This window comes from Mirounga leonina, unplaced genomic scaffold, assembly GCF_011800145.1.
Source record: "Mirounga leonina isolate KUSES-001 unplaced genomic scaffold, KU_Mleo_1.0 Mir_165, whole genome shotgun sequence".
NCBI classification, from domain to species: Eukaryota; Metazoa; Chordata; class Mammalia; order Carnivora; family Phocidae; genus Mirounga; species Mirounga leonina.
In genome coordinates, this window is record NW_023270415.1 from 49,628,054 (window position 1) to 49,650,286 (window position 22,233).

General features: G+C 36.8%; 1 protein-coding gene across 34 annotated transcripts in view; it reads left to right on the forward strand.

Annotated features, from left to right (window-relative positions):
* RIMS2 (regulating synaptic membrane exocytosis 2) overlaps positions 1 to 22,233 on the forward strand; it is a 580,329-nt gene that overhangs the window by 485,929 nt on the left and 72,167 nt on the right. For 12 of the 34 annotated variants that reach the window (XM_035011686.1, XM_035011692.1, XM_035011693.1 and 9 more), the window contains one exon: positions 12,444 to 12,685. The exons of the other annotated variants lie outside the window; for them this stretch is intronic. In XM_035011686.1, the coding sequence (XP_034867577.1) occupies positions 12,444 to 12,685 (242 nt within the window). The remainder of the gene's footprint in view (positions 1 to 12,443; positions 12,686 to 22,233) is intronic. 34 annotated transcript variants of the gene reach the window in all.

A 22,233-nucleotide genomic window follows, 5' to 3' on the forward strand; every position in this document is an offset into this window, starting at 1 on the left:
GTTTCAGATTGGCAGGTTTGAGTAATTCCTTCCAGCTGGGCTTTGGGTTTTAGGAGTGGTCTTCTATTGCCTGGTACCAGGCCCTGGAATGATTTAGGGCAGGGCAAGTATGGGTTTGGTTTGACTAAGCCAAATAGAGAAGGCGCGGCTCTGAATTTGTCTAATTTGCATACCAAAGGCAAGCACGGGGCTGAGCCCTTCACTATCTCTAACAATTGGCAATTTCTTTCCAGTCAGGAAGATTTTTAAGTTGTCAAAACATCATAATATACGGAAAATAAAAAATATAAACAGTACACATACATATGCATATATGCACTCACACATATAATCCTTAGACGATTTTTAATCCCCACTAAAATTAAATTAAGAAGTATAAAAAATTCTCACTTGGAGCTTTGTTGTTTAGATATTTTTTAAATATCTGTAATTGTGGGCTGTTAGTGTGTACTATTGGAGGAAAGACCCTTTCTTGGTCTTTTATTTCTAAGCCCAGAGCCCTAATTTTTTCCCACGCGAGCAAGAGGACTGATAACTGTTAACAACACTGTCTCAGAAAGCACAATGTGCTCTTCCCTGACATTTCCAAATCCTGTGGCCCAGTCTCCTGAGCCCTGCTGCAAAGAAGATAGATGGTAAAAAATGGCTATCTTTTGCGAGCAATAATTCAGAGCTCATTAAGAAGAATAATGTGACATAAAGCCACAAGTTCCAGAAACTTGGAACAGTGGTGCCCTACAAATCATTTTACCTGTCTCTAACAGTTGCTAAGAAAGGCAAAAGGGCAAGGAACTACTTGTCTTTTCTCAGTCATTGTCAGCCAAATAGAAGGAAAACATACACAACTTTAATAAAAGCATCACTGTTTCCAAATATAAAAGAATAATGTACGGGGAATATGTATTTGGCCTCTTGGAAAAAAACTGTAGAATCAGTTCTGGATTTTTTTAATCCCATGGGACTCCAGAAATTCTGGTAGATTCTTCTGTGAATTTGAAAGATTGATTTGATTAGCTATGGAAGTTACATAGATAATGAGTAATTAGATTTCATCAAGATATGTAAGTTTAAAGCATGTTCTCATTCTCTGAAATGATGCACGCAATGTGATTACAGAAAGTAGAGATATATTTAAAATTTGGATTTGATCCATAATCAAGTTTTCAAAAAAATCAGAGTACCCACTATTTTTCAAAATATGGGACTAATGTATTTTGTACTTTATAGTCTGGAGAATTAATATTCTTAATATATAGCCATTCATACATTTTTATACATTTTGAAACACAACATCTAGTCATTTCATACCAGTAAAAATTACAGTCCAGAAATATTTTCATAATACATGATTTGATGTGGGTAAGTTATAGTCCAAGAATATTTTCATATTATAGCCTAGCTTTCAGTATTATCTTTAGAGGCATAATGTGAATTTTTATTTAGTGTAATCATTTTGATAGTGTGGAATAGTCATCATTTGTTAAATACTCTACAAACTTGATACACTTATGGAGTTGGACGATTAGCAAGAATAAATCAAAGCTCTCAGTCTATTTTTTTTATTTTCACAAAATCTTAACTATTAGTGTTCCTTTGATATTGATAAGAATGGTGAAAAATGCAAATTGATGCTTGAAATTATAGGCCTGTGAGGATACCTTCTGATATTTGTCATGGACCTTTTTATGGTGTAGCATATACGGTGGAATCATGTGGTGAAATCAGAAGAGGCTGAAATGAAAATGAGTGCGAGGGAAGTCTATTCTTGCCTCAAATAGTTACACATAGAAATAATCGAGTTTAGCTGAAAAGTACAGATGAAACAATAGAACAATTTAAGGGGATGATACACACATTGAGTAGCTGGGTTAGAATTGTGGAGTTTATTTCAAACACCTGTGAAGGGAAAGATGTTATTACTTAAAAATCATATACCAAGGAAAACTGGGAGGAACAATAGGCAAAGCTGAATTAAAAAGAGAAAAAGAACCATGAAAATTTGAAAGGAATTAATTTTAAAAAGATTAACAGAGGTATTAAAGCCATAAAAATGTGGAGGTTAAAATCTATTAATGATCTCTAACCTCCTCATGTGCTAGGTTAGGAAAAGAAGGCCCAATGAGCAAAGAAACAAAGAAGTTTAATGTGCTAAATCAAACTTTTTCACTTGAGTTCTTAAACTCAGATACTTATCCATCTTGAAGAATATCTTGTATCAATTTTTGACTTTCTTTTTAATCTTTCTCTCTTCAAGTTCCTCTGATTTTGCCTTTAAAAAAAGTAATATACTAGTAATCCTTATTTTCATAACTGTTCTCTTCATTTTGACACTCCCAAGACTTTACCATTTCTTTCTTTCTCTTCAATTTCAAATCTCTCCAACATTGTATCCACCTTAATAGCTTCCTCTCTGTTCGAGTTTCTTTGTCAGCTTCTTGGAAACTGACTTTGATCTCTATTTCAGTAGCTGCTTTCTTAAAGGCCAGTTGTGTTCTCTCAAGTGCTAAATCAAGAGCCTTTCTTAAATGTTCCTGCTGATGAATTCTTTGCATCACTTGACCACCTCAACTTTCTTGAACCGCATTCTTCTCTTGTCTTTCATGGAATTTAGCCCTATTCTATTTTTCTTATTTCTGAGAATATGTCTCTATTCCTCTCTCAGTCCTCTTCTTCCTAACCTTTATAAGTATTCTGCAGAGTATCTTCTCAAGCCTTGTTATTTCGGTCTTTACACTCTTGGCTTCCCTATGTAAGCTGCCTCCTAACTTCCTCTATCCTCTCCTATTCAACAAATATTTATTCACTCCATCTTTTTAGCCCCGACTCTTCCCTTGAGCACTTGTCCTAAGTGTGCAGCTTCCTCCTATGGAACCTCTCCATTGGAAAATTCCACTGGTTCAGTGGTGATCGCTTTCTAAACCAGCACTACACAGGCAAACACTACGCTCTTTAAGGGTGTTAGTTTCCTCTTCCAAAAAGGTTGTTGTGAGTTGATTCCTATAAAGCATGTAGAGTAGCCATTGGCATATGGTAAATGCTTACTAATTTGAGCTCTTATTTATATCTTATTCCCAGATCCAGATACTAAGCTGTACAGATGGTACCTTGCAAATAACTTTTACATTAGTCTTTGCTTTCTTCTAGTAATAGCAATATAGGAGCCTGGGTTTTTATTGTGTCTCTTTTATTCCAGTCTCTTTGTTAGTCAAAACAAATGAGATTGTGCTGTTGTGATAAACAACCCTAAACTCCTAGTGACATTAACCAACACAAGTTATTTCTTCCCATTGTAGTCATTCAGGGACCTAGCCTGATAGCGGCCCCGTCTTCCACAGTCCCAGGCAGAAGTAAAGAGAAGTTGGAGTTTATCGACATCAGTTAAATGCTTCCACCCAGAAGCAACATGACTCATTTCCACTAACATTTCACTTGTCAAAACAAGTCAAAAGATCACTTCTAGCCTCAACGGGGTAAGGAAAAATAAGCTTACCTTGCACCTGCAAGGAGAACAGAGTATTGTAAACAGCCTAATGACTCCCTCCACTATGTTACATAATCTTCCGTATTTATCATTTGTATGTTATTCTCTAGCTCCATCAGCTTCAGTGACTCTTTTTACAGGAATCCACATAGCAACCTGAGTCTAATCTGCTTTTCTGGACTTAACCTCTGCTACTCTTAGCCTATAACATCTTCCACTTCAGCCAAACTGCACTACTCATCCTAAAAACATGGCATGTTCTTTCTTACCTCTGCATTTAATGCCTAGCATTCTCTTCTCTTTAACAGTTTTCTTTCTCTGTACATGTGATAATTTTTACCCATTATTTAAGACCCAGGTTCATGAAACTTTCCAGATCTCTGATTTTTAATGGTCTCTTTCTCTATAGTAAAATCTCATACTACTGTGAGATGTTCTCTGATATTTATATTTTTTAAACTAATTTGTATAAGCCTTTCTCCTCTTATTTGCATTCTTAAACTATATGCTTCTTCAATCATGACTGTGCCTCATTCAGTGTTTTTATTCACCACCAGGCCAACCCTACTCTAGCCTAAATAGAGCTTTAGCACCAATTAGAAAAAGCTGTTCCCCTAGGTAGGTTATTAGAAACAGACACTTGTTTTGAACAGACCACTCAGAGAAAATTCTCCCTTTGTGTACAGAATAAAAGGTTCTCTTCCCATCAGTTTTGGCCCCGCTGAGCAGGAAGATGGAACTCAGACACTCTTTCAGCCTCCACTTGCTTCTTTAGGACGTAACGCCAAGTAGGTGTAGATATTTGCTAATGGAATCAATTAATTAGTGGCAAGAATGTTTACTGTAGTGTAAATTAGCTGAGTCCAGAAATGTGTGCAGGCCTAAAAATTCAAGGAGAAAACGAAACAAAATATAAATTAGATCTTGTCGCTGAGGACATTATAAAGAAGAAGCTGAAGTCAGAGATGTAGTTCTCATAAGATACATGTTATAATGAAAACATCTTAAAATCATAATCCTTGTATAAAGTTTCTTTATAAATTGTTATCTTAAACCAATAATGAAAGCAAGTGGCAGGATGGAAATGTGTATACCCTAAGTGTAGTTTTCGTGTTTAACTTTTTAAGGAAGACAGAACAGAACAACGTAATAAAAGATATTGAAAAATAATCATATAAGGATGGGCAAAATATGTTATTTTGTGACAGAGAGAAACAGACTTTGTGACAGAGAGAAACATAGACTTAGGATTTATAAAGTATTAAGTTTAAATTTTTTTCTTAAAGTAAGTTTCTTCATACTCAAAGTGGTGGTAGTGGGATATGTTATTCAGCGATTTGGTGGTGAACTTATAAAATTAAGGAACTGTGAGGAATTAATATATAGGTAGACTTAAGAGTTTAAATAAATTTATGAATGTTCAGTGAGTAAATGAATATTCCTAATCTAGCCTTTATAAATTTGTCGCTGTTTAAAGAAGGTAGTCATGTTCTCTCCAAAATGGCCTTTAATGGTATATTTAGAGATAAAATATTGGTCTGGATCCCAGGTCTCTTGGTGCCAGGTCTCATGTGCAGTGTGTGTCCCCACAGACTTAGGGTTGCTCTGATGTAATATCTGAACAGGCAGTTCAATAAGGGTAAGTAGGACAGGACATACATTGATCCCAACACATCCAGGCCCTCTTCTCTCTTGACCTCATCTTATGTCAGTATCCCCTTATGAATTCACCTCATTCAATTAACATTGGTTTCATAAATTCCCTCTAACAGACAAGCTTGTTTTGGCATCAGGATATTTGCACTTGCTCCCCTCTCTGTACCCTTCCTTAGCATGACTGGCTTCATCATTCAGGACTCAGCTCAGTTGTCTCCTCTTCAGAGAGGCCTTCCTTGACCACCCTATTTAATGTTATCCTTCCCCCAAACTTTCCAGTCCCCGTTATCATTTTATTCTAGCTTATTTTCTTCAGATCACATATCACCATCTGAAATTGGCCTTTATTTACTTGTTTATTGTCATTCCCCACGATGATCTGAATGAAAGCTCCATGAAAACAGGGGCGTTCTCTGTCCTTCTCTGCTGTACTTCTGACTCCAAGAACTGCCACATAGGAGGTACAAAATAAGTATCTTTTAAATGAATGATCAAATCCTAGAGGTAGTGACATATTAAAGAGGATCAAACCTCAAACTAAGAAATAAATCTTTTTTTTCCTTAAAGAATATTTTGTTTTGTTTTTAAGAAATTTTTAATATAGCAGAACTTTAGGCATTAACAAGAAGCTGGGAGGGAATTTTGGAGCTTACAGGCCTTCCTGGTGCTCCTTAAACTATTCTAAGTAAGCAGTGATCTGTTCTGTTAACTCTGAGGCACTGCTTCCTTCCCTGAGACCCAAGACTTGAACCTTACACCCTGCTCTGTGACTAATGGCTCTCATCAAGGCAGGTATTTTTGGCTAAAAATACTTCATTAATTAGCTAAATATTCCTCCCTAACTCTGGATATCAACTTTGTGGCCTAGACAAGCGCACATCCCCTCCGATACACTTAGATACTATACTAATAAATTATGGTATATTAATTAAATGCATTTATATATAGTACTGCAATAATACTAAAAATACTGAATTTTAAATTTGTGTCATTTTCAGAAATCAAAGAATTAGTATAGGACACTCAGTTTTTACATACTCCTCAGAGAGAGATTTTTTTTTTTGAATTGTTAATTAAGGTTTCCTGACATTAGAGTTGGTCATTGGAATTTCAATTATAAACAAAGACCATGTCATTATGCAGCCATATTTTTGTTTCTCATGCTGATATTTGCCAGTAAATTAATTAAAAGAAACTATGTCATATCATGGGTTTATCTTTCTATTTGTGGAGATAGATGTTAAATAAACATTGGTTGAATGGATGATTACTACTTTCCAAGCCTAAAATTATAGATGGTCATTTGAGTAAGTGAAATAAAGCTTATTAAGTCATAAATTAGGGTAATAATAATTTCAAGTTCCACATTTTAGGAAAGCCATAGCATTTAATATAGAGAAAAATTTTAATTAAGAGAAATTATGACAGGAGCTGAGTTTGTTACCCCTCTCTCCCGCACCCAAGGAACATGCCAGAATTCAAGAAGTGACGCTTTATAATCCAGACATCTGCCCAACAGCTGGCAACTGCTGCAATCAAGTATGAGTTATCACTGTGATAGGTATATGGTTAGCCATTGGCACCTGGCTCCAGAAACACAACAATGGGAAGGATAAGGAATTAAACCTTTCAAGGTGCCATAATGTTTGAGAGCTTGGCCAGTCTCACTGGGTGCTTTTTTCCCATTCTACCATTATTACTGTTGTCTTCTACCTTTTGAGCCCTGTAGACCCTCTCTAGCACCACTTCTTAGCCCAGATGTTATAAGCACTTCCACTCCTGGAATTATCTCTGCCTACTTCCTATCCAGAAGTGTCTATTCTGTTCCTGAGCTGCCATTCTCATACTCCATTGAATCAGCTGCTGGGCCCTCTGTAGCTCTGGCCACAGCATTCTGAATCAGCTCAGTCTCTAACACTTTGGCTGAGTCTCTCCGACCACCCTCCCAGCTCACACACTCAGACTTTGTCCTATGTTTGCTATTTATTACTTTAAGCCAAACGACTTAAGTCAATTCATTCAAACTATTAATTAACATGTTTGGCCCTGTGGCCTATAAACTTCATTTAATTTAATCACATACTGCTGTAACTCCTGATATGCTATTTAAATTAAGTCTTGGAGGAATATCTACAAATATTTCACTTGCCTTTTATTACCTTTCTCCTAATGATTGACAATACTAAATTTCCCTTTTGAAAAATCTTTCAGGACACAATTTCACCATTTATAATTATGTCATAAAATAGATTGCTTGCATGGGCAATTTCACGTATTTTACTGTGAGAGTACTAAATGTATATAAAGTTTTCCATTGTTTTTCTAAAGTCAAAAATTAGAAAACATGTATAAAACAATATTTAGAAATGTAGAAATGCCTGCATCTCTTTCTAGAACTGAGCATCCTATATCAACACCCAGTATTATTGTGTGGTAATCTCTTAGGATTAGCTTGAAAGCCATGCTATACCTTTAGCCCACAGAATGAACTATGTGGATTGAATAACTTGACCTATCTAAAAGAAAAATGTATGCTAGTTCTTGATTGCTCTTTTTATTTGTTTTAATTTTTCTAAAGTCATACATATTGCTGTGTATGTTGGGGGGAAAATAGAAAAAAAAAAAAAGAACATTTTTAAAAAGCATGATTACCAACCAGAGAAAATTAAAACTACTTTTAGTGTACTGTTCACAGCATATCCTTCTAGATCTTTTGCTGTGTGCATTTATACTTTTTTCCCCATAAGAACATAAACATTCTGAACATATATTTTATTTTTCATATTCTGCTCATTTGCCTCTTGTGCAGGGAAATGGCAGATCATCTCACAAATCCAGGCTTCCCCAACCACCTAGTTTAGCAAGGATAGATAGATAGATAGATGATAGATAGATAGATAGATAGATAGATAGATAGATAGATAGATAGATAGATAGATAGAAAGAATGGATAGCCTCCAGGGTTTGAATTTATCTGTGTCCCCTTGCAGTAAGGTAAATCCATATTTGGTATGAGAGCCAGCCAAAGCTAGGCTACAAATATCTGCTTCTGCCCCCCCCCATATCAAGAACATATTTTATGTCAATAAATACTTTTTTACAACAGCATTTTCAAAGGTACATTCTATTTTATTGATGAACATAACTTATTTAAATACCCTCAACTATTGGACATTTATGAGGTTTTCCCTTGTGTATGTGAGTGTGTTGTTATAATCACTTCTGCAGTAAATGTTATTGCCAAATCTGTACACATTGCTAAGTTTTCCTTTAGGATATACCTAAAAGTAGAATCGATAGGTTAAAAGCTAGGCTGGGTTTTTTAAAGGCTTTTGATACGTATTGCCAGATTGCCCTTCAGAAGTCCATCACTGAGACCCCAACAGCTGTACTGGAGATTTACCGTATCACCAGACCCTTAGAAACACTCTCTTTTGTAACTGATAATGTAATGGATCTGTGTTTTCTTAACCACACAGAGCATTCCAAATGATCACCCATGTTTACAGATTTTTTTACTGCAAAGTATTTCATGAATCAGGAGTCATAAAGCTTTAAAAATTTTGGTTAATAGCTCGTTTGCTTGCAACATTGTTTGCTTGTAGTTTTAAGTGATGTGGAGCAGGAAAAGTCAAGGAAATCAGTAGCGATACCCTAGCCTCAGTCTCTGTCTTCTCAAAACACAGCACTGGGGGGTAGCTATTCAAAACTCATCCCTGGTGATCTCGAAGGTTTTAGAAGATGAAGAGTAGATCCCTCTTACAAAACTTTAATAACCCTTTTTTTTTTTGTAGATAATGCATTATCAAAGTTGTTAGGTTGAAGAGAATATACTTCTTTTTTTTTTTAAATACTTTATTTATTTATTTGAGAGAGAGAGAGAGTGAACATGAGAGGGGGAGCGGGAGAGGGAGAAGCAGACTCCCCACTGAGCAGGGAGCCCGATGCGGGACTCGATCCCGGGACTCCAGGATCATGACCTGAGCTGAAGGCAGTCGCCCAACCAACTGAGCCACCCAGGCGCCCGAAGAGAATATACTTCTGTAAAACCAAATTGTCATTAAAATATTTATCCACACACTGACTTATCAGTTCCAGTTAGTATTTTATTGTATTCTGCTTAATTTTGGCGAAGTTCTTTATGGCTTTAATAGCCAACCATGAAAATTAAAATGCAAAAAACATAAGGTAAATTAAGCAATATTTTGTGAGTATGTCTTTTTCTTCCTTGAGTGGGAATAGCTTAAGTGGCTCTTTTAGAAAAGCATGTGTTTGAGAGAAAGATGCCTACATGACAGGATAAACTTTAACTTTTTTAGGCTTTTCTGATGACAGCATACAATGAAAACTGTATTTTGCATTTCTGTGTTTATTTGCCTAGAATCCATGGAATAAGAAATATCATAGGGCGGCAAAGTGTTTCATAGTTAAAGGGGACCTTACCGAAACACCAGTTTAAGATGTTTAATGGATGCTCAGTGGACAATGGTGGTGGTGGTGATAATAAGGAGAAGGAGGGGGAGACTAATTTCTGGAGCTCTTCTGTGACTGGCATTCCGTTTAGTGCTTTACTTACATTTTCTCATTTATTAAGTGAGGAAATTAAGTTTCAGAAAAGGCTAACAACTCTCCCAAATGAATCAGCCAAAGATCAAACCTGGATTTCCTGACTCTCAGTGTAGTCTGCTGTCCATTATATAATGCTGGCTATCTTGAAGAGACTAGACATTTTAACTTAGAAAGTTTGTAAATTTATAATTATAAATATCATTTCTATGGATGCTGTTAAGTATTTATATGACACTTGTTGAAGGGCTTTAGCCTTTTTCTATCTGTCGCCCATATTCCTTAATAAAAATTGTTATGATTTCAATTCATCAAATTTTTACCCTAGATATATTATCTCTATTCTTTAAAATAAGAAGGGAAAATAGACTATTCTAATGTTATAAATGAGGAATCTGAGGCTCAGAGTAGAGCAATTAACTCTTCCAAGGAATTCAGTTAAGTAACAGTAAAATTGGGAGTCGAGTCCATATCTGTTTGCCTCCAAAACTCTTTCTGTTTTATTCTGTTGTTGTTTATTAAAGAAGAGCAAAATCAGACAAGCTTGAAAATGATTAATTGGGGGTGTTGTAGAAGCATGTACACTATTCTCTCTTTTGGCCTGTTTATGCCTCATTTCTTCTTAAACTAATGTGAGGGGTAAAATAGTATAGTTCACTATTTTTTTTTAAATTTTTTTTTTTAAATTTATTTGACAGAGAGTGTGAGAGAGCACAAGCGGGGGGGGAGGGGGGGCGGGGCAGCAGGCAGAGGCAGAAGCAGGGAGCCCGACACGGGGCTCGGTCCCAGGACCCCTGGATCATGACCTGAGCCGAAGGCAAACGCTTAACTGACTGAGCCACCCAGGCGCCCCTAGCTTACTATATATTTTTTTTCCAAAGATTTTCTATTTTTTTATTAGACAGGGAGAGAGTACAAGCAGGGGGAACAGCAGGCAGAGGGAGAGGGAGAAGAAGGCTCCCTGCTGAGCAGGGAGCCCTATGTGGGGCTCGATCCCAGGACCCTGGGATCATGACCTGAGCCGAAGGCAGACGCTTAACCGTCTGAGCCACCCAGGTGCCCCCTTAGCTCACTATATTTTTAAGACAATTTTACACTAGCCCTTTCCCCTCTGAAATACTTGGAGGAAATGTATGTAAAATTAACATGTGGTCCTGGCATTTTAGCAGATTTTACTCTAAGATAGAGTAAAAAAATTTTTTTTAGAAAGACCAAGAAATTGAATTAGAAATAAGAGCTTACCTCAATAGGTCAGTTTTCTAATTCTCATTCTTTCAATGAACTATAAATAGATTTCTAGGGCTCCTGCGTGGCTCAGTGCGTTAAGTATCTGCAAACACTTTGGTCCTGAGATCAAGCCTCAAGTCAGGGCTCCCTGCTGAGCAGGGAGTCTGCTTCTGCCTCACCTCCCCCTGCCCCCCCGCCGCCCCCGCCCCGGCACAGACTCTGTCTCAGATAAATAAAATCTTTAAAAAAATATATTTCTAATATTTCTTGATTTTGTTTCTTTTGCTTCTATAATTATGTATCATTCACTCATATTATCAAAACCAAATTAAAGCAGAAATTATTACTCTAATCCTAGTCAAAATGATGTGTAAATAAGTCTTCCCATTCCTGCAACACAGGACGCTTCCTTCACATTCTCTCGGGTTTTGGGGGCCAGCTGGATAGCCTGCTTCCAGATTCTCCAACCCCCGTACTACTTCCCACTACGCTCCAGTGATCACAGAAAAATCGAGGGTCCTGTCTTTAATTACTCCCGTTGGCAGTGTTAGTCTACTGACTAACGGAAGGGAGTAATCAGTAATCACTGCTAACACTGCCAGTGGGAGTAATCAGCTAATCAGTAATCGTCATCAGTAATCAGTAATCGTTAATCAGCTCCATGCTTCATTGAGACATTGATTGCTTTCTGACCATATTGCCTAGAAAACTGATAATGAGTTTTCCTTCTTTCAAATGAATGCAAGAAGGAAATTTTCCTTTTCTTTATTTTTGGAATATAGACATCAACAAATATAAAATTATGTTTATGAACATATGTTCATAAGTGAGTTAAGTTGGAATAACTTATTTTAACGTCAAGTGAAGTAACTTATTTTTAATTCATGTTAAGTGAAATAACTTATTTTTATGTTAAGTGAAATAACTTATCTTTAATTCAAAACTAATGAAAACATCAATCTCTGTTAGAAAATTTAACCATTATTAGAGAAATCTTACAAATCTTATGAGACAAGGGAAACTTACGTTGAAGGGCCACTCTTAGCAGTGGATGCTGTCAGTTTTGCTATTTTTTGAAGAATTTTCCCACTCCTGTAATTTCTTTTTGAAGGCAATAGGAAAGCAAACTAGAGAAGAGTGCTTTTGCAAACGTCTTCCTTTGCTGTATAGCTGTTTTACAGCATATTTGCCCTTGAAGGACAGTATATTGTCTTCAGTAATCAGTAATGTCTGATTTTTTGCGAAATTTTTTTTCCCCTCTGTGGCCATGCAAACTGGTACCTTCTCTGACAGCGGAAGTGAAATCAGGAGCATGAGCTGCAGTAGTTGCGTGACGTTGACCCTGAATCGTAAAGCCCATTCGAGCCCGTGATACTTGAAACTGTTCAAACCCTAGAAATAGGTCCCATAAATGGTATCATTTAACTATACTCCAGATGTTTCATCTAAAATACATTTTCTGTCTTTTCCTTTTCACTCCTGTCCTCCCTTTTAACGATCCATCGGCCTACAGTGTCTTTACCTCCAAAATGCAAAGCAGACAAATGGGCATCTCAGGGAAGAACCTGACCAAAAGCACCAGCATCAGTGGAGACATGTGCTCGCTGGACAAGACAGACGGCAGCCAGTCCGACACGGCGGTGGGGGCCCTGGGCACCAGCGGCAAAAAGCGGCGCTTTAGCATTGGGGCCAAAATGGTAGCTATTGTTGGCCTCTCCCGGAAAAGCCGCAGCGCTTCCCAGCTCAGCCAAACGGGTAGGCATTTTTATGTGACTTTTGACTTCATATTTGAGTTGTCCTTCAAATACGTATTCTTTTCTCTTGCTCATTTTATTGCAGTCATTAGTGGAAGAGGACATGTCCCAGAGACATAGGGGCCTTTTAAACTGGGTAAACCTTTCTGAAAATAAAACAGTAACTTTGTTTTGCAGTGACAAATGAAGCTGCTTTGAAGCGAACGTCGGCCCCTCTTCTTGAGGGGCATGCAGTGTCTTTCCTCCTCGGGGGGGAGTCAAGCTGTGGGCGCCGGATTGCCAGTGGTGGATCCTTCCTAAAGGTTATCTGATCTGTGACATATTTGCTTCCTTTAGGTTCCTCAGGAGGGAACTGGCCAAATTAGTTTTCATCCTCTGCAAGTTACCCTGATGGAGATGACACGTCATATTTTGTGTGAATAATATAGTTCTTTTATTGCTGACAACCTAACTTCTTTTTCGGTTTGTAAGCACCATTTACCGGGAGTATCAATTTTCTTACTGCGGTTTCTATTTTCCTGCGAAAACTTCAAGCAGCAATATTCTCCAGCAGCGGGGATGGAGGAACGTTCTGCTGATAGTGAAGATATTCAAAGCTTTGCAACTTTAACATTCAGTTTCTAACTCACATCTGCAAAAGTAAATTAGATACGGCACTCCTACTCCTACTCAGAAAAGCCACAGTTAGCAATTAAGAAATTTGTGAGTCAAAGCCATGTCTTTCCAAATGGTGGTTGATAATTAAACATTAAATCCCTGGTATCTTGGAAATAATAACATGTCTTCTACTTAACAAACAAAAGCATATAATATGGTGTTCCTTTTACAGCAAATAAATTATAGGCAAATAGGTGAGATCTCATTTATGTTTGAATTACTAGGGTTCTTATACACAGAAATCTGGACAAAAATCTGCAACACAAAAGGATTGGAGGCTACGTTAATTCCTGGACCCGACTAATCTTGATTTCATATAATTATAACAGCAATTCTGGAATCTGAGCCTTATATAATAATATTATATTGAAATAGTTATTTGATGGTTTTCCTTATATTGTGGTTGTAACTCACTATGTTCAATGTGGCTATTGAAAGGAATTTTTCATTTGGTGTTTTAAGATGTTATTTTACGTTTTAATATACAAATAGGGGCGCCTGGGTGGCTCAGTCGTTAAGCGTCTGCCTTCGGCTCAGGTCGTGATCCCAGGGTCCTGCGATCGAGCCCCGCATCGGGCTCCCTGCTCAGCGGGAAGCCTGCTTCTCCTTCTCCCACTCTCCCTGCTTGTGTTCCCTCTCTCGCTGTCTCTCTGTCAGATAAATAAATAAAATCTTTAAATATATATATATATATATATATATATACAAATAAAAATTTAATTTATGGACGTAGAGAACAGATTTCAATGATTTTTAAAATTGCAAATATTTATACATAATTAGCTATGTTATATGATAGATGGTGGCCTTTTGAAATTGAGGGCTTTTTTTATATGTCTCTAGCAGTTAGAACTTCACTGCATTTTTTTCCTTAAAACTTAGAAACAGCTATAAGACGAAAACTGTTCTAAAAGTAAAGCCTATAAACTAAAAAATACAGAACCTAAACCTAAAACAGACATTCATGTAAGTTTATATAAGTTAGAGAATATGTGGTGTTAAAATAAATAATTATTTCCACTTGCTCAGGGTTTTTTGATAAATATTGAGCACCTACTATGTGCCGGGCACATGGAGAACAAAGATGGTATTTTTCATTGTAAAAATAAATATCACTGTAACCAGAATGGATTTTCAGACAAGACTGCTTAACTGCCTTCTAAAGAGTAGAGTACTCAGCAAAATGGGATCTTTCTAAAGAATAGTGAAATTATTCGGGAAGATATCATAGCAATGATATGTAAACAATAACTGGCAAAAGGGAACCATTTATAAGGGTATGTTGTTGACCAGTACTCATGGCAAGTAAGTCCTATCTGTCTTCCGCCATGCTATTTTGTATGCTCCTTTGCCTGTGAATCAGACACTTGCCTTTCAAGTCATCATTCCTAAAGATTAAATATGACTTGCTAGGCATTATAACTCAGCAGAAAACACATAGAAATAACAAGGAGACTCAGATCCCATTGCTTACTCTGACTTACATAAGATAATCAAATATGACCTCTTTAAAAACCTACCCGACTTATCTGAGTCATAGAATGTTCATCTGACAAATCTAACAAGGCTTTTTTTAAAGATAATATTTTAAAATTTATAAGAAAATGCTTTGAAAACTTAAAATAATTGTAAGTGTCAGATATCAATAACCAATTCAGCCTCACAGGGGAATCAAGAGCTCTATTTTACACATGCTGATTTTGAGATGCCTGTTTAGACATGTAAGCGAGTTGTTATATTGTTAGTTGGATATAAGTCCAGAGCCCAGTAAGTCAAGACTAAGGATGTAATTTGGGAGTGATCGGCAGGTAGTATTGAAAGCCATGGCGCTAGATAAGATTACTTAAGGTAACTTGAAATCAAGAAGAAAACTAGAGCGAGCTCTGTGCTACTCCAACTTTGGGAAATCAGAAGAGAATTCATCAGGGAAGACTTAAAGAACAGCCATAGGGGCATCTGGGTGGCTCAGTGTGGGTTGAGCATCTGCCCTCAGCTCAGGTCATGATCCCAGAGTCCTGGGATTGAGCTCCACGTCAGGCTCCCTGCTTGGCGGGGAGCCTGCTTCTCCCTCTCCTGCTCCCCCTGCTTGTGCTTGCTCTCTCTGTCAAATAAATAAATAGAATCTTAAAAAAAAAGAAAGAAAAAATAGAGCAGCCATTAAAAAAAGAGAGAGAGAAAGAGAAGGGAAGAGAAGGAAGGAATATGGTATCTTGGTCACCAGATGAGAGAAATATTTTAAGAAAGATGATCAGTATGTTAAGTGCTTCTGACAGGTCAAGTAAGATGGAAGACTGAGAATTGACCTTTGATTTGGCAAGATGGGGAATTTGGTAAACCTTGACAAACCTTGCAGTGGTGGACAAGGCCTTATTGGAGCCAGTCAAAGAAAATGGGAGGTAAGGTAGAGTCGGGGAGAATAATATCAAGAATAAAAATAACAACATCTAATACTCATTGTGCACTTTTATGTGCTGGCACTATTCTAAGCACTTTACATATAAATCATTTAAACTTCACAATAATGTTATGAAGCAGGGATTAATTACTATCCTCATTTTACAGATGAGAAAACCAAAGTGAGCAGAGGGGAATAACCTTCCCAAGTTTACCCAAGTAGTAAGGGTAGAAGTTGGGATTTGAATCCAGGCAGTATGGATCTGGAGACTTCACTCTTATTCAAGTATAGTCTAGACCAGCACTGTCCAATGCAACTTGCAATGCGGGCAATTTTCTGTATCTGTGCTATCCACACAATACGGTGGCACTAGCCACACATAGCTATTGAGCATTTGAAACTGATTTTTAATTTTTTTACATTTTTCATTTAAGTAATTTCAATGTAAATAGGCACATGGGACTAGTGACTATTGAGTTGGACAGTACAGACAGAAACAGCTCTTTCTAGGATCTTGATAAAAAAAGGAAATCTAGAAATAGGACTGTAGCCGGGCGTCTGGGTGGCTCAGTCAGTTAAGCGTCTGCCTTCGGCTCAGGTCATGATCCCAGGGTCCCATGTTGTCGTCGGGCTCCCTGCTCAGCGGGGAGCCTGCTTCTCCCTTTCCCTCTGCTGCTCCCCCTGTTTGTGCTCTCTTGCTCTCTCTCTCTCTAATACATCATAAAAATCTTAAAAAAAAAAAAAGAAAAGAAAAGAAAAAAAGAAATAGGACTGTAGCTTAGGGGAAATGAAGTCAAAAAAGAGTTTTGTTACTCTAATGACAGATGGGATCCTTGTGGGAATGACTGAGTAGGTGAAAGACGTTGGATTCAGAGCTTAAAGTGGAGATCAGCTGTGATAGCCTGTGGTCACTCAGGAATCTATGCTCTCTTTTCATCTTGTAGTGATTTCTAAGCTGACACAGGACTTTACATTTACTCTAATTGTAACACTTAAGAACCGTCATCATTTATTTATTTGTCTATTTCCTGGCTAGCCTGATTTTCTTATTTTATGTGTCTTTCTCCATGTCTGGTATAGTTTCAAATATAGTGATCTTCAATGAAAAGCTTATGTACTTCTTGGGACGCATGATTAAGTTCTCTGGGGAAATGGAAAGAAACTGATAGAACTTATTTTTATTTTTTAACCTAAAAGACAGAAGAAGTAAGCATTGCTAATATTTAGTACACACTTCCTCCTTGTGTTCTTGGTTGGTCTGGATTACATACAGATGGTCAGTGTTGCGTGCCTTTTGGAGACGTTAGTTTAGTGAACCACCAGAAAGTGGGCAAGTGGCTTAGTAAGATAATTGCAGTGGAACTGTGGATTGAGTGTAGTACTAATATTGCAATTGTGCAAACAGGGTAGACCTTGAAACTTCTATTCCTACTTCAGCTTTTCATCAGCCACTGATGAAGTAGATGCAGTGACACTCTAAGATCTGACAAGAAGCTCACTGAAAAACTCTAAGTTATTGGGAAGATGAATAAAATGTAGATTTACATCCACTATTATTAACAGTGAGCCCCTTACCCTGTATTTATACTTTATATGGTCTATGGTATGTCTTCATGAAGTGTCTTCTTCAACTATGACGTCATTCAAAGTGAGTATGAGAAAAGTGAACCTGGAAGCCGACCTTCAAGTTGCTTTATTTTTTAGCCACATAATGCCAGCCACTATGATTTATAAACCGTGAAGGCATACCGCAAAAGAGCTTTATCTATTGGGCAAAAATGTCAGTCCAATGCAGTTATTCCCGTGGGCCAGTAGCCTTCCCCGTGGTCGGTCAGGGTTGGAGGTGGTTTTCCTCGTACGGCGTTCCCCTCTTCTGGGGACTTGGATCACTCTCTCTGTTCAGCCAGCACATGGCAACTCCTTAAGAGCTAAAATTGGAAATAGTTAAGTCACTTGTGCTTGAATTCCATTGTCTACAGCTCAGTCACAAAGCTAATGCTGGGAAACGGGAGGTTGGGGAATATAGTCCAGGGAGTCCTCAGGAGAAAGGAGAAGCAAGTTTGGTGGGCATACCAGTAGTTTTGAAACTTATAATGCACATCACTTCAGATGTTTCTCCTGAGACCATAAAGTCTTACTTTATCATTAGGAATCATGGTTTGCAAATATTTGTTGCATTTTAATCTTTTAAAATATTTGTGTTTTATGTGCTATAAAAGTATTATGGAATATGTGTATTATTTATAAATAATTTTTTACTGAAATGGAGATGGTATTTTAAAAGATTTAAAACAACTGGTCTAGTATATTTAATTCAAAAAGGTTTAAAACCATGATGCTAGTATGTTATAGTTCTGAGTGCTGACTCCACAGATCTATTAATAGAACTTTGTGGGCGCCTGGGTGGCTCAGTTGGTTAAGCGACTGCCTTCGGCTCAGGTCATGATCCTGGAGTCCTGAGATCGAGTCCCACATCGGGCTCCCTGCTCGGCGGGGGGTCTGCTTCTCCCTCTGACCCTCCCCACTCTCATGCTCTCTCTATCTCATTCTCTCTCTCAAATAAATAAATAAAATCTTTAAAAAAAAAAGAACTTTGTAATCATGAAGAATAATAGAGATATTAAATAGTACTGTTGCCTTTTCATGTTATTAGAAATCTCAAATTAACACTACAGGATATAACATGTTAAAGATTCTCACAAAGAATGTGCATCTAATCCTAAATGTAGGTATATTTCTCATTTTTGAAATAATGTTTTAGCACATATAATACTATCAGCCATAACTAATTAAAAGTATTGGTAGTCATGCCACTATCTGTACCAACTTCAAGTGGTTTAAATATAATAAATGAGGTAGGCAAAATATTTCGTGTAAGTGAAAACTATTCTAAACATTATGAATTGTGGTAAAGTATTTCTGTAGCAAGCTGGGGTGAGCAAGTAGCTAAGAAAGATAGCTTTACTGCTAATGGAAGTTAATTTAACATTTCTTAGATTTGGATTGAGTTTTATATCATTTGTTCTAAAAAGAAAACTCTTTATTTTTTTAAATTGTGGCAAAATATACATAACATAAAATTTACTACTTTAACCATTTTCAAATGTACAGTGCAGTGACAGTAAGTACCTTCACATTATTGTGCAACCATCCATCCATCTCCAGAGGGCTTTTCATCTTGCAAAGTCAAACTCTGTACCCATCAAAGAGCGAACTCCCCATTTGCCCTTTCCTCCAGCTTCTGACCGTTCTATTTTCTGTCTCTGAATTTGACTACTCTGGGTACCTGATATAAGTGGAATCATACAGTGTTTGTCCTTTTGTGACTTAGTTATTTCACTTACCATAATGTCCTTAAGATTCATTCATGCTGTAAGCATGTGTCGGAATTTCTTTCCTTTTTAAGGCTGAATAACATTTCATGGTATGGGTATACCACATTTTGTTTATCTATTCATCTGTCAATGGATATTTGGGTTGTTTCCACCTTTAAGCAATTGTGAATAATGCTGCTATGAAGAACATGGGTGTAAAAATATCTCTTCAAAATCCTGCTTTCAATTCTTTGGGGCATATACCCACAGTGGAACTGCTGGGTCATATGGTAATTCTATTTTTCATTATTTGAGGAATTGACACTCTGTTTTCCATAGCAGCTGCACCATTTGGCATTCCTACCAGCAGTACACAAGAGTTTGCTTTCTCTACATCCTTGCCAACACTTCTTATGTTTTTATAATAACCATCCTAATGGGTGTGAGGTAGCATTTCATTGTAGTATAGATTTGCATTTCCCTAATGATTAGTGATGTTGAGCAACTTTTCATGTGCTTATTGGCCATTTGTGTATCTTCTTTGAAGAAATGTCTATTCAAGTCTTTTTAAAGTCCATTTCCTAACTGGGTTATTTTGTTGTTGTTGAGTTGAAAAAAACTTTTTATAATAGAAACATACAGGCCTGTTTTTCAGATTCTTAAGGGTTATCTCTGTATAAATAACATGTTGTATTGTTATTATTATTAACTTGTATTTTTCTGAATCTCATTAGGCCTATAAATTCCTTGAGGGGAGGAACTATAGCTCATGCATTTTAATATCTCTGGTACCTATGGTTATAGTTGATGTCTACTAAATACTCAGTATTTGTTAGAATGAATGAATGCACAATTCATCTTTGTTATAGACAAGGTAACTTAAAACTGTGTTCCTCAGGATGTTAAACTGGTACAATGAGGTTTTAAAAGCTATAAATGATCACATAAATATATGTCAAATATTTCTTAACATCTCCTATTCTAGTGTTTTGTTATTATTATTTGTAGAAAGAATAAATAGAACTCTTGAAAGCGATTGTTAAGGAACTATCCATTTACATCTACAAAAGCAAATTATCTTGCATTATCCTTTCCCAAAACTAGAGATTACACTCATAATCAAATTATTAAAAATTTACTAATGAGTTCTTATGGTATTTTAATCATTTCCCTAAAGTACAAACATCACCATACATTTATTCATCTCACAAAGTAAACATTTTTTATCAACTACACTATTTGCAAGGAAGGCCTTTTGGTAGGCTCTATGAAGGCAAAACTTGACAAAACATAGTCCCTTATCTTTCCCAGCTTTTATACTGAAGAATCTTAGAATCTACTAGAAGAAATGAGTTTTAGGCTGGAGGAAATATAAAACAAGGTGGAACATGATGAGGACAAGCAAGAGAAACAAAGAATATCCTATAAGGAAATGTAGCAGAGTAGAGAAAACAGATTGGAGAGTTTTAGAGTTCAAATCCTACCTCTGCTATATGGACAAGTTACCTAATCTCTCTTTCCTCAGCTGTAAAAATAATGGACTCTATCTTCCTACCTCATGAGGTTGTTATAAGCACCGTGAAAGAACTTCAAACAGTGTCCAACATATATAAGTTCTTTATAAATGGCAGTTACTGCTGTTAATATAAGTACTAGCATAGTTTAGATGTTAATATTATTATATTGCCATTAGTGTAGCCATGGAAATGATCAGTTCCAACCCTGATGACAAGGTAACAGTTGATCTAAGCCTTAAATTATGGGTAATGTTTAAACTGTGAAGATGCCGACGACGGGAATGGACGTTTCAGACATGGGCGATAGTAGACCCGAGACGTGGAAATGCCGTTTACGTAGGAGCAGAGCAGAGAATATTTAACACATAGTGGGAGGTGAGACTGGCAATGGATGTTGGAGCCAGATAAGAAATAACTTAATGTCAGGCCAGGGAGTCAGAGCCATAGAACTGGCAGTAGGAATCTCCTGCAGGATTTGGAATACAGTCATGATAATCAGAGGTGTTGTCATGATAATCAAGATGTTGTCAATAAGAAAGTCCAGAGACGAATTCAGCAAGACAGTTTAGAGCAGAGATGATGAGGGCCTGATCAATGGTGTATTGTTTTCTATTGCTGCCGTAACAAATTACCACAAATTTAGCAACTTAGTGCAGATTTGCCTTTCTGTCAGAAATTTGGGTGGGCTTGGCTGGTTTCTCTGCTCTGTGTCTCACAAGAAGCCAAAGTGTCATCAAGGCTGGGGCTTTTATCTGAAGGCTGAAGGGAAGACTCCCAAGTTCATTCAGGTTTCAGTACTTTGCCTTTGTAGGACTAAGGTCCCTTCTTTGACACACGACCCCTGTCATCTTCAAGCTAACAATGGCATGTTGCATATTTTTTGTGCTTCTAATCTCTCCAAGTACCCATTTTCCTGCATTTCTTCCCCCGCTCCAGCTAGAGAAAGTTCTTTCCTTTTAATGGCTCCTATAATTAGATTGGGCCAACTCAGATGATCCAGAATAATATCCCTGTTTTAAGGTCCTTAACCTTAATTACATGTGCAAAGTACCTTTTACCATGTGATGTAACATATTTTGAGATACCAGAAAATAGTGTATGGACATCTTTGGGGACCATTATGCCTACCACAAATGATAATAGTAGAAGGAGGTGGAAAGGTGGGGAGATTCAAGAAATATTGTAGATATGTTTTATAAAAATTATCATTTATGTCCATCCTATTATTTGCTTCCTGGGAGTAAAGCAAAATAGACATAAATGTTAATCTTCACAGTTTACACTGACCAGAGTGCATACCAGTTATTAAGAATATAAGCTTTTTAAAATATAAAATTCAGAAAATAATTTACCATTATTAAAAACATCATTAACAGTAGCATGAATTTGTTCATTTTAATTTTCACAACTTAAATATTTGCATTTTCATTCCCATTTTACATATCAGAAAACTGAGGCTCAGAAGTTTCATAGTAGATGGATCCACTCCAAAGCTGATACTCTATGTGACCTCACTGTTGCTAAAAGTATGTTTTTATAATTAGTTCTTTTCATATCATTAGGGGGGAAAAGCTTTCTCTTCAAAATAAAAATTCTCAGGGAGCTACTTTTAATAGGTTTTATTTTATTTAATTGGACATAATTTTAAGATGTGAATAGCCAAAGG